The 13,340-nt window shown below is 33.6% G+C and overlaps 1 protein-coding gene across 2 annotated transcripts; it reads left to right on the top strand.

Annotated features, from left to right (window-relative positions):
- Nucleotides 1–3,178: 3,178 nt before the first annotated feature.
- On the top strand, nt 3,179–13,031 carry LOC127105514 (uncharacterized). 2 transcript variants are annotated; one of them, XM_051042703.1, is made up of 11 exons: nt 3,179–3,298; nt 4,605–4,758; nt 4,915–5,087; nt 8,465–8,883; nt 9,676–9,754; nt 10,125–10,468; nt 10,661–11,094; nt 11,194–11,356; nt 11,442–11,603; nt 11,685–11,773; nt 12,526–13,031. In XM_051042703.1, the coding sequence occupies exons 2-11, from the start codon at nt 4,646–4,648 to the stop codon at nt 12,674–12,676; spliced, it is 2,127 nt and encodes a 708-aa protein (XP_050898660.1). In that variant the 5' UTR covers nt 3,179–3,298; nt 4,605–4,645; the 3' UTR covers nt 12,677–13,031. The 2 variants fall into 2 exon arrangements, with proteins under 2 accessions (XP_050898660.1, XP_050898661.1); XM_051042704.1 differs by lacking the exon at nt 3,179–3,298 and adding an exon at nt 3,345–3,715.
- Nucleotides 13,032–13,340: the final 309 nt, after the last annotated feature.

Below are 13,340 nucleotides of genomic sequence, written 5' to 3'. Positions count from 1 at the left end.
GAGTATTTTTCTTAGTTCTCTTGAATAAAGTCTTGTGGTGTGATGTGAAAAATTTGTTGTGCATTTTTAGTATGATAGGTAGGACTAGACTCTAAATTGTATATCTTTAGTAGTAGATCATTAACCTTGGCGAGCTTTGAGTCTTATATGGATAACATACAAAAATCAATCTCTTTCTTTCTTGTGTGTGATTCACTTATGTCTGTTGGTCTCTAGAACTTGAATTAACTATTGTTGATGCTGTTATTTACTTGTGCACATTGATATGATAAATGGAATTTTGTTTTTGTTTTTTTGTTTTTTTAGTCAGTTAGCCAAAAATCCAACCCTAAAATAATTTCATCCCTTGTTTGAACCCCCCTTGAGCCTATTATCTTTTTTTTGTTTAAAATTCATTACAAGCCGATAAGTAAAAAACAATGTTATCACCCTATTCAAAAGGTTGAAAGAGTCTTGTTTTGAGTTGTGTGGGATTGAATAATTATGTTTGTAATATTTCAGAAGTTGGCAGAAAAAGAAAAAAATAGAAAAAGAAAATACAAAAGAAATGAAAAAATAGAAGGATGTCAATACATGTCAATACATACTCCTTAAAAAAAAAGAATAAAAAGAGGAAGGAGAAGAGAAAACAACTGCTATAGAGTTGTTCAAGTGAATTAAATATTTTCTAAATTCAACTCCCGCGGTTTCTTTCAAGTCTCTTTTGTCTCTTTGAATTTTAGCCTAGTATCCCTTAGGATTTATCTCACCCTTACCCTGCCACGTTACAACCAAATAAAAGTCTTTTTGATCTTTGTGTGCATGTATTTCAATTGTGGATGTTAGAGTCTTTTCAAGCTTATGGTAGTACTAATTTTCATATTGTGCTTTGAGTGTAAACAATTAATCTAAACACTTGAGAGTTGAGTGAATTATATCTTGTGAGGATCTTACTGTTGTTGATGTATTTTTTGGTAATCTGTTTTTCTATCTACTTTGAATGTCATAAAAAGTTGTTTACTAACACCATATTCTTGAAGCTTAGACTTAGAATTTTGTTTGCACCTTGTATCTTGATAACTTTGAGAATTACATGTTTTGTTTGTTTTTTTTTTCTGTTTTAAGTTTTGAATTTATAATTTTGCTCGGAGTATAAAAGTTCAAGTGTCGGGGAATCTGATCAGTGCATTTTGATACATATTCTTCTACTATTCTTCTTAGGCAACTCTATAGTTTATTCTATAATTTTTACTATTTTAGTGTGTTTTTATATTTAAGTTTATTTTTGATTTTATTTTATTTTCGTACTTTATTTTCAGCATAAATAGTTATTTGATACCTTGTTACTATATAGATCATAACTTGAGGTACGAGGATCAGATTGATGCGTTCTAATATGCGTTGGAAAGCTGAGAGAATAAGATAAATTTTTTATGTTAAAGTCAAAAGCGGATTCTAAGTGAAGGAGGGTCGAATAATTCGTCGAAGTTCCATACTTAATTAAAATAGTTAGTTTGAGTCAGTTTTTGTAATTTTCGGGTCGGATCCTATAAGAGCCCGAATTTACCTTTTATTATATTAGGTTTTTCACTAATATAGTAATCCTATTTCTGAATTTTGATGATACAATATTGCTTAGAAAATTTCATGGAGAGCTAATTCCTAAAGAGTTGATCTATTGTATTCGAATTCCACTTTGAGGTTTTTATTAATTTCAGTTTGATTTCAATTTCTTTTCAATTCTTCCTAAAAACTCGTTTGCTTAATTCGATTGTTTCTTATAGGAAATAGTTGATTAAATTTGATTATTTGTATGATCCTTAACTATAATCACGTTAGCGTAGCTTTTTCGTTATCATGTTTGATTAAGTCGCGTTTGTTTAATTCACGTCTCTTTAAATCCGTTTGCTTAATTCGAAAATTAGGAACATACATCATATAATACCAATTTGCGCTTGTCAGTGGGTATTATAATCAAATGGGATTGAATCCGCTAGGGAATTGAAATTATAAGAATCGATGATAAGTCGGAAATCGATACAATAGATTAACTTATTTATCAATTTTGCTTTTACCTTTAATCATATTCGATTTAAGTTTTGAACCATAAAACCCCCATTCTTTTCATTCGTTTGGTTATAACATTCAAGAGTCCTTGTGATACAATATTCGAGTGTCGCTTCCATTTTACTACACTTTTAAACTCGTTTTTGACCCGTGTGCGACATCAGATCAAATGAACAATTGCTTCGTTTCCAAAACGATTCAATGTCCCAATTCGAGCAACCATACCGTCTACAAACCACCCAACCACAAGACCCAACTATGACAACATGGGCACCAAACTCAATTACGGCAGCACCATTGGCGATAATCCCCACAACTATTAGGGAGAAACGATGACAAATCTGTCAAATACCGCCAGACCTTCCACCAAACCTTCACACCAACCACCATTGCATCATGTCAGTACTCAAATACCCCAAATATCTCAGGGAAATTGTCGGAGACCTCGAAGGCAGTCTAATGCACCGGGATGTGGAACATGAGGGTGTTTCAATCGGATGAGTAATTGATTTTCTTGTAAATTGTTATGTAATTTAACTTTATATCATAATATTAATAATTATTTTTCGTTTACCTATTTATTTTATTTATTTATAAGTATAAAATATAAAATTAAAAATAAATAAATTATATACCACATGCAATGACGCGTACACATGATATATAATAAGTATGCATCAACTGCATTGTCTTCATTGCATGCATGCCCCAATGGTATGAACGCCTATGCTCAATGATAAAATGTAGCGACAGTCCAACTAGCGCATACTTCATGAAAAATGATTATGTCGGTAAATATTTTGAAAAAATGATTATTTTAGAATTTTAATTAAAAAAAATAGGTTATTTAAAAAAAAAATCGAATATGACTCTTAATTTTTGCATAAAATACGTGAAAAATAATTATTGTCCATGGTAAACTCGAATAAACATTTGAAATTGTCGGCATTAATTAGTAGAAATGCACTAATTATAGATGAAAAATTATAATTAGGATTATGAAATTAGTCTTCTAAACTGATTTAATTAAAGGGAAATGGTAATTTTATTAGTAATTAATTTTTATATAGATTTATTAAAATAAATATTAGTTAAGTTAATGAAAAAAAATAAAAAATAGTAATAAAATAGTGTGTTTTTCCCACACCGAAGGAGGGAGAGAAAAGCGAAAACGTGAGAAACTTCTTCGCTTCAAATACAAAAACCTACTCACGCATTTTCTCTTCACCACGCATTCAACAACTTCTTCACTGTAAGATCCTCTCTCTCTCTATTCTCTCTCTCTTCTCTCTCACACACACTCTCACACCGCTAACACACTCTCCACAACTAACACACACTCTTTCCCGCTGCAACTTTCCATTTATTTTTCAACTTCTACGTACCATTCTCGTTATGGCGGGAACCCTCGTTTTTTCCATTGTCGCCGATTTCTTATTGTTCTTTTACCATTTTTCCGTTTCGATTTTTCTCATGAATGTAGTGCGGCGAATTCCTCCCCTTCGCCGCTTCTTTATTTGACGCCGCCGCCGGCGTTAGCATATTTCGACACTAACTTGTTTAGGCGTTTCGAGATCTCCAATAGAGGCACATTTTAGGGTTTCGTTTTGTTCTCTTGTATTGGGGCTTCGTCTCTGGGCACTGGGATGTTTGAGGTTTTGTTTTCAATGTAGGGCTTTACTCGGTGTGCATTTAATATTTGTAACTGTCTTTTTTCCGTTTTTCTTTTTTGTTTTTGGTGTTGGAATTTTGCTTTTTTAGTTTTTCTGAATGAACATTGGGTTTGTATTTTTAGGTTCTTCCATTGGTTTTAAGCTGAATTTTCATTATAGTTTTTTTCAATACTGTCGCAATTGATCTTTGTGTCTCACAATTACTTTTCAATGTTTGTTTCTGGGAAATAATTTAGGGTTCCTGCTTTAGAGATACTTGCTAAATGATTTAACTTAAATTGGATTTTCATTTTCTTACTGTGAATTTTAAAGGAGCCTAAATAAAAAACTGTAGAGACAATTTTCCCCCTTCTTCTATGAATTGTAATTTACACATGTTATGTTTTTCTTAGAACATAGTAGCATTGACTCAGTTGAAGTTAGTTTCAGTTCTGAGGTAGAAAGTGATTCACATTCAAGTAGCTTCTGTGTTTTGGTTACTTAAAACTTGTTGTTTAGGCTATGTTTGGATATCATAAAATGAATGGAATGGAGTGGGACGGAGCGGAGCGGAACGAATGTCTCATTCCATTGTTTGGAAATTTTAGAACGGAATAAGGCAAGTTGTTCATTCTGCCCAAACTGCAGGGGAAGAAATATGGTGGTAAGTGATGGAATGGAATGGAATCCATACCACTCCATTCCGCTCCATCGAATTTTAAATGATCCAAACAATGGAATATCATTCCACTCCATCTCATTCCGCTCCGCTCCATCCGATTCCATCAATCCAAACAAAGCCTTAGGGTCTGTTTAGATTTTTTAATTGGGTATATAGTATGGAACTCTTAAAATCATAGTATTTTATGATTCAAAGGCTTATGTTCTGTTGAATTTTTGATGCAGGGTGCATGTCTCTGTCTGATAGGAACTGAGATTCTTTCTCGATGCCTCTTTTAAAGAAGAAGCCTTTTGCCTTGACTGAGCCTCCTCAGGATTTGAAGCCAGAGGAACATGTTTACCAAGTTCGATTTACTAAAGAAATATTTCGAGATTATCCGTATCCTTTATAACCCATCTGTTTTTTTGGCATTACTTTTTCTGTCAATAACTTGAATATGGTTAGAAATTGGAGTACTTTGGGTAGTTTAGCAAATTTGGCCACTTATTGCAAAATTCATGGATGATATGGCTGGTCTACCTTAACACAAAATAGTGATTATTTGAACCGTTTGAATCTATACCGCCAGAGGGTTTGGGCATGTAAAGTCACTGGAAAAACCGGCCTGACTTATGAAGAGGCTTTAGTGTCAGAACAACGAGCTACTGAAAAATTCCTACAGTTTCCCAAAGAGTTTATGACTCCAGCTTTAAAGATCATTCAGTACAGTAAGAGCTACTCTCTTCTGAGCTGGATAAATTTATTTTGATGTTATGTTATATATCATTTCCTTTTGTTCTGCTTGAGTATTATATAGTTGGCTGCAACCAATGAAGCATGTAATACGCCAATATCTCAGCTGGATTGTTACCGATATGTATAGAAAGAGTACCCATATTTATTTATTTAATTTTATTTGAAAAAAAAAAAATCGATACGGCTCGGATACGCTGGGATACGTGACTGTTCATTTTTATCATATTTTTTCCTTTTTAATGATCATTCACTCACCTTTTAATGGCCATTCTCTTTAATACCCCATTTAACTTTTTTTGTTGTCATTTTTCAAGATTAGTTTTATTCCCCATAATTTCTTATTAATTACCGATCTAGTTAGTTAATCTTGGATAGCGGCGGGTAGCGCCAGACCCCCAAAATGCTATAGCGGATAGCGGGATGACCGCTATTCTGAGCTTTAAAAACCAAGGTAAATACTTAACATAATTTGCAACATGCATAAATTCCAACATCATCATCAATATAAGTTCCCATCAATACAAATGTACTAAAAATACTAAACCAAATTCTAAACGTAAACAAAATGACAAAATCACATTCTTGTCTGCCTCATCTTCACTTCTAAGTTCTAGCACATTAATATCATCTTGCGCATCACTTGATTCAAACTCCTCTTCCACCACCAACACTTTATCTCCATTAGACACTAATGTAGCAAGTTTAGAGTGATGTCTAGTAACTCTTGCTGTTGGAAGTTTGTGTCACACTTACAGAAGATGACCTAAAGCAAACACTCGTGCTTTAATGTTAGGTCAAATAAAAGGGTCAAAATACCAATGTGTCCCTAAAAAAATTCGAATTTACAAGTTTACCCTAATCTTCACAATAGCGGTCTGCAAATTGCTAAAGAACTGTGATTGCGCCGCAAAAGTGTGGCCATGATGCCACAAATAGCTGCCGTTATTCTTGCTATCACAGATAGTGCTTAGCAGCCTTAAAGCGTCGCGGTGAGATCTGGTTCCGCAATGCTATGTCGTTATAGTGTGCTATCGAGAACCTAGTTAATGATATTTGAAATTTAGTTCATGTTAGTTATTACTTTCTTTTTACGCATTATTTATACTAAAAATTATTTACAAAGGAAGTTTTTTAACTCATTATACTATTTTGCGTCGTCCCTTTCACATTTTTTCAGCAATCAAGTAATGTGTGAAAAATTGTGTGACATGTTTGGTTTTTGTTAAATTATGATTTAACTAGATGTCTAGTTTTAATTTTTATACATGTATCTTAAACGTATCGCATCCTATATTATTCAAGTAGTGACATATTGCCGTATTTGATATGTATTGTATCTGATACTCATACTACAACTGTTGAATTCAGATACTCATTAAATCCAGACTTTATGCGTGGTAGTGCAAATGGTGAATAGACAATATATAAATGGCCGTAGTTAATGTAGAGGGTGAATATACAATATATAAATGTCTGTTTCAGAAGACATGGATGGTTATGAAATTGCATCTGTTAATGAATAACTTATTATTTTAGAATATGTTTGGTTCTAGGTTAAGACTATATGAGAAGTTATTAAGAATGATCTCGAGATTAACGATTTGGATATAAGCAATGATGTATAGGTATGGGTACAGTACCCGGTGCGGGTACTGGTACCGGTATAGGATACGGAATTAAAAAAAAAATCAAGGTACGGGTACGTTAATAAGAAATAAGAATTTTCTATAAAATGTATGAATATAGAACTAAATTGTTAGGTTCATAACAAAACACCACTATTAAAAATTGAAAAAAACCAAAATAATGTTAAAGATACAATAACAAACCAAAATGAATACCACGAGTACGGTACGAGTACCTGGTACGGGTGCGTACCTGGTACCGGTACTTCACCATTTTAGAAGTACCCATGCTTTAGAGGATATAAGCATGGTCCTGAATAGAACATTAGTGGGATAAAACTTGGTTGTTGTTGTTTAGTCCTAGGTTGTTAATTTTGGATAGCATTGCGTCCCCCAAAATGCTATAGATGCATGCGAGATGACTGCCATTGTGAAGGCTAAAAAATAAAAATAATGTACGAACTAGGGTAGACACGCTTATTCTTTTGTTGAAATTACATTTCATATACTCCGTCTTACTTCTCTTTAGGAGAAAACCATGCGTTTCTAAAACTCGTCTCCAGTCTCATTTAAATCCTCCTTCAACTATACATAAATACTTAAATATTGAAAAATACACCGATTTAACGAAACAATTATACTTAATAATTAGCCTTCGCCCTCATCCTCAACCGATGCTTCGATGCTTCTTAATTTGCTGTTGAAGGGTGCTCATAAATATAGAAAAACAGTTGTTTCTTGCTTGTATTTATAAGTGCTCTACTACCAACCAATATCAAATTTGTCACCTATAGGTTTAAAATAACCTTTGTTATGGGAAGTTAGTGTTACACTTGCAAAGGGTTGGAAAGACCAAATTTACCCTTAAAATATTAGGTCAGTAAAAGGTTGGAAAGGCCAAATTTACCATTAAAAAATTTATAATTACATACAATATTGGGGTTTACGACTTTCCCCTAAAATGAAAATAGCCATCATCAAAATACTACTGCGCCGCCACCAAACCGCTATTCGCGGCAGCTATGACCACTACTTTCACGGGCCAATAGCGTAGTTTGAGGGGCCTCATCGCTATAGCGGCACTATGGTTCACTATTGACAACCTAGGTTTGTTTTAGTTTTTCCAAGCATGAAATCGCTCCCTAATGTATATTTTGACGTGTTTTAAAGAAGCTACAAATAGGAGCTTTCTCTTATGAGGTGTGTTTCCATCGTGAAAACAAACATAGCATTAATCACTGAGAACTATAAAGTGATTTTATGTTGATCCAACAATGGTATCCTAAAGGGAGATGACAGTAGCTCTTAGACTGATGCGCTGCACTGGTGTTTTAGGTTCTTGTTTTGTTTGGATGGGTGATTGTCTAGGGTCTACAATAGTGTTTGAACTAAGGGTCTGTCTAGTTTGGGAAAATGTTTTCTATTTTCACTTTTAATTACACAGTTGCCTCCTTGTTTCCATTTGTTTCACATTTTCAAAAGATTTGTGCAGAAAACAATGAATACAACTTATTTTCATTGTTTCTTATAAAGATATTTTGAAGCAGGAAACAAAGTGAATATAAGGTGACCAAGTAGATGTTATTTGTTTTTTTGGTTGCATTAGGCATTAGTAGAAGAATACTGTGAAGCTGGTCGATTATACAATTACTTTGCTTTTCATCAGAATGCCCGTGTTATCTTTCACCTGTAATGGGTTGATTAGTTATAATTTGTTATTGCAGGTATGCTCCCTTTGAAGGAACTTGCCGATTCTATTGCTGAAAAACTGCAGGAACGTTTGTTTGTTGGTGCGGAACTTTATGGGAAAAAAGATGATGATGTATGTCCATGCAGAATATTAAAAGTCATCCAGGAAGGAGTCAACAAATGCCGATATGAGGTAGCCTGGCTTGACAAAAACAAGAATGTAAGTGAAAAAACAGAAATCTCTGCAGAAGATTTGGTGCAAAAGAAGCCGCTTTTTAGTAGAAATATTCTGAAGTCTTTTATCCGAGAATCTACATACAGAAATGCCCCTTGGGTTTTACATGACAAACTGGCACAAAATCAAGGTATCTCAACTGAAGTTCCTGAGGAGTTAAGAGGAAAGTTTTTTCTCAAAGACGGACTTATAGTTTGCTCCAAGAAAAGAAATAATGAGGTAAATCAAAGGGACATATGCTGTTTCTGTTTCTTTTTATGTTTTTATATGAAATAATAATTTACTTATGGGATATAATCAATGCTATCTAGTTGTTTTGCACAGTCTGCACAAGCATTTCTGGTTGTTTTGCACAGCCATTTTTTTGCTTTCTCTGGTTGTCATAATTTTTGTTTTCATAAACAACTAGGAGAAACAAAAATTAGGGTTAGTTTATTTGTTATGTTTATGTCCTAGGGTATTGGCTTAGGCCGGGTAATGTGAGATAGGTTTTTATCTCCATTTTCTTCTAATCTTTTTTACTGCTGTCTTTTATTCAAATCGGTTTGGGCCAAGTTCTGTATACGAAGGCCCAGTTATAGATTAAAAAAAAATGAGGAATTAACTTTTAATATCTCAGATATATTTAATTTATTATGTTATCAATCTTAATAAAATCTATTAAAGTTTAATATATGTTTGCGCGCACGTGCGACAAGTATACACGTGCGCGTATGTATATAAATACACTCACATTACATATACACACATGCAAATGTGTGTACTTTTTCATCTTCATCGGATCTTACAATCTTCGTAGCAATCTTGCTACCTCCTCTCAATCCAACATAATTAATTGGGTAAGATCTCTCAATCCTGGTTGCAGTATGACATTTTGCGGTCTTGCTACTCCTCTTCTGGTCTTACGCCAGATCTCAATATGACAACATTGAATTTAGTAATAAATGGGATACAATAAATTAGGGTTTCATTGTCGATTTTTTATTGTGAATATTTCTTTGTCATGACCAGGAATCAATGGAGGAAGCTGATAAACTTAAAAAGAAGAAGTTGGATGGGACACTAGTCAATGGTTCTGCACGAGAGAAAGGTATAGCTCATAGATTGAAGCAATTTTTGGCTTCTTTGATTTAATGATTTTATAAGTTGTTTTGTGATTAAATTTTAATTTGAAATTTATTTTCCTACTATCATCTCTTTCTCTTTTGTTGGAATTGTGTGGCATGGAACTCTGGAAGTGATTCTGTTGTTGTGTATCTAATCAAAAAACATTTTCTCTTGTGGCTCAAATATTACAACTGCCCCGAAAAATCTTTATTTATTTTTAATGAAAGCCTGGCAAAATCTTTTGCAATGGAGAACTTTCATGGCACATAATATTTTTAAAAAAAAAACTTGAACAACATTGATGAAAACTTGTGATTAAGTTTTATCTAAAAAAAGCTGCTCTCATTTTCCAGAAAATGTAGAACGCAAGGAGATACCAATCAAATACCCCATTGACGATCTATTGGTGAAGCCTAGTCCAGATGACCCTGTTTTCACTGACCGTCCTCCTCCGTCAAGAGACTTTAATGTTCCAATTCATTGTGTAGGGGATCTCTTAATGGTTTGGGATTTTTGTACTTCTTTTGGTAAACAGTTACACTTGTGGCCCTACTCTTTGGAAGATTTTGAAAATGCAATCTGCCATAAGGATAGCAATGTGGTTCTCCTTGTGGAATCTCATGCTGCACTTTTTCGAGTTCTTATCAAAGTTGATGGTGAATACACTTCAGTGGTTGAGAAACGGAAGTTGAAGAAGGTTACCATCTAACTTATACATAATTCTTTTTGTTAGACTTAGTGTCATCACTTAATTGCTGTCCAGATTTCATGAGATGGCTTTCCAGTTGACTCTTTCTTGTTGCTATCTGGCATCCATTGTGTCTAGCTTAATTTAAGTTACTCCTATTACTGATTTTGACATGACTATCTCATTCATTTTTATTTTCAGATAACAATTGTTAACTGGAGAGAATATTTATGTGATTTTCTAGAAATGATCAATATTCCTCGATTACGGAACTATGAAGCAACCATAAAACGGGGACATTATGGCCTTGTAGATGCCAATGCTAAATTAGAGCTCTTATCCGAGTTGGTCAATCGAGTCCTTGAAACTGCAGTTTTCAGGGAGAAGTTGGATATGTTTATTGAACAACGCCACAAACTTGAGGCCTCTAAAAGGGAAGAAGTACTAGAACTTGCTAGACAGAGAAGAGAAAAAAAAGAGAGGTTGAAAGCTGACTCAGAGAGCAACGGGCATCATTTAGTAGACAGTGCAGATATCCTAACAAACAATAACCACATTATGCAAAATGGACACATGGAAAAGAAAACAAATGGAGAGATAGAATCATCCAGGCAAGACAACTCACTGGGTAGTAGGTAAGATTTTATCAAGGGTACTGTTTATGCATGCCTATACTCACATTATTATGGTTATTGCATTTCACCATTTTTTCCCTCTTAAAATTCAATTTGCAGTGGGATTAAGCATTCAAGTCCTGCTTCAGAAAAGACTCCTAAAAATCTGGATTCAGAGCTGAAAGAACCACCAGAAAATGGAAAAGAAGTATCCAAAAAGAAATCATCAAAACAGTTGAAGGCGGTTAAGGATTCATCAGAGAAGAATAGTATAGAGCGGAGGGTAATACTGCAACTATCTACTTGCTTATCTTGTAGTCTGTTCTTGAAATGAATCTTTAATTGCCTGTCTATTTATTATTATGCAGAGAGAATACTTTGAACAGGAGATGGAGAAACGAACTATTCGTAGAAGCCCATTAGGCAAAGACCGAGATTACAATAGGTATTGGTGGTTCCGCCGCGATGGAAGGATATTTGTTGAAAGCTGTGACTCCAAGGAGTGGGGATACTACAGCACCAAGGAAGAGGTACTTAATAAAGATAGCCAGCTATGTTTGCATTTTGTATATATATATTTTATCTAATTTTCTGTTGGCATGTGTGGATAGCTTGATGCATTGATGGGTTCACTGAATTGCAAGGGTGAGCGGGAAAGGGAACTGCAAAAACAACTGGAAAAAAATTATACTAGGATATGGTGAGTTTGGTTAGCCTTTCAAGTTTTATTTGGATGCATATGCATTAGTAAAAGTCTTTATTTTAATTTTGGTAACCCCATTAAACATAGTGACATGCACATGCTTCTCAGGTCATTTATACTTTAAGCAGATAAAAATAAATGAAATGAAAGAATAAATCTAAGAAATGGTATTATGTGTGGTGATAGATATGAATTTTGTCCATATTCAACTTAATCTAGATGTTCCAAGTTTGATCTGTGCTAATCAATTTGCTGGGTTTTTTGCTGTTGATTAATTGAGTGAAATATATAGTACTCCCTCCATCCCTATTTATAAGATCCTATAAAACAATTTATGCATTTATAAAGAAAAGTTGTTAATGTAATTAATGTGTATAACTTGTATATGACTATTATGAAATTACCCTTTGTGTATAAATGCATTAATTAAATGTTGATTTTTTCATATTTCAATGCAAATTGCTAATAAAATAATAAGGGAATATTTGGAAATAGAGCAATAAGTGTATAATATATTTGGTTAGAGTTTTATTTAGGGACAAAGAAATGTTCCAAAAGTTCTTATAGTTAGGGGCAAAGGTAATATAATTCAATAGAAATGTGGTTAAGTAACAAGTTTGCTGTCAATATTGTTTCCACTTTCGGAAGAATTACCTCCATATTCACTTTACTAATTGTTCATTTATATATTTTGTAAATATTCCCCTTTGACTTCTGGAGATGTTTTCTTTTCTGTTGCATATTTACAGTTCAGAGCTGCAGAAAAGATCGAAGGATTTGATGCAGAATATTGACATTGACGAGTCTGTACTTCGAAGGTCTACTCGTGTTCGAGCTCCACCCAGGGAAAATCCTGCCAATGCTTTCCTCAAATACGTTAACAAGTGGAAAGGCGAGTAGCAATGTGTGCTTGGAATTTTTAAGGAACCAAGTTGGTTCATAGCGGAGAGAGTAATGTAGGTTTTGGATCCATTTTGGATGATAGACAAGCTTGGTTATGCTTGTATCTGAAATTTTGCATGTCTTGCACCATTTTTCAATAATACTAGTAGAAACTATTATTTTCTAGGAATGATAAACCATGTTTGCTTCACTCCAATATTTGTAGGCCGTGTTTCATTAGTGTTTAAAATGGCAACCAGCGGTTTTACTCATTTTGTTCGAGTGACCATGTAAGCTACAATATCAATAGAGCTTAGTCCCTCTGATTGGAAACAGTAAATATAATGGCCTGTTTATGAGCATGGATTAACAATTTCGATAGTGTGTTGTGATTCTGAAGTTGTTTTTATGTGATCGTTCTGTTAGGCTATGAAATCATGCAGATTTTATAGTGAACCTAGAAGGTAAAATAATCTTTTTAAATTTGTTTAATCACATCATAGGGTTTTTAAGTTTTAATTTTGATTTACTAAGTTTTTAAGTTTTAATTTTGTTTTACATAGGTTAAACTAAATTTATAATGAGGAAACCATTTTTGTCACATCTTCATGTACAAAAATACTTCTAACTTATCTTGGTAATAAATTAAAGGGTGAAATATGTTTGTGGTATTTTTAAATAT

Source organism: Lathyrus oleraceus, chromosome 7 (genome assembly GCF_024323335.1).
Source record: "Lathyrus oleraceus cultivar Zhongwan6 chromosome 7, CAAS_Psat_ZW6_1.0, whole genome shotgun sequence".
NCBI classification, from domain to species: domain Eukaryota; kingdom Viridiplantae; phylum Streptophyta; class Magnoliopsida; order Fabales; family Fabaceae; genus Lathyrus; species Lathyrus oleraceus.
This window is presented reverse-complemented; position numbering and strand designations above follow the sequence as displayed.

What these genes read in the sequence shown, in the direction of transcription:
- LOC127105514 (XM_051042703.1), top strand. Translation starts at nt 4,646, where the DNA reads ATGCCTCTTTTAAAGAAGAAGCCTTTTGCCTTGACTGAGCCTCCTCAG. An exon ending in CCAAGAAAAGAAATAATGAG is followed by an intron (nt 8,884 to 9,675) that starts GTAAATCAAAGG and finishes TGTCATGACCAG; the next exon opens with GAATCAATGGAGGAAGCTGA. An exon ending in AGAATAGTATAGAGCGGAGG is followed by an intron (nt 11,357 to 11,441) that starts GTAATACTGCAA and finishes ATTATTATGCAG; the next exon opens with AGAGAATACTTTGAACAGGA.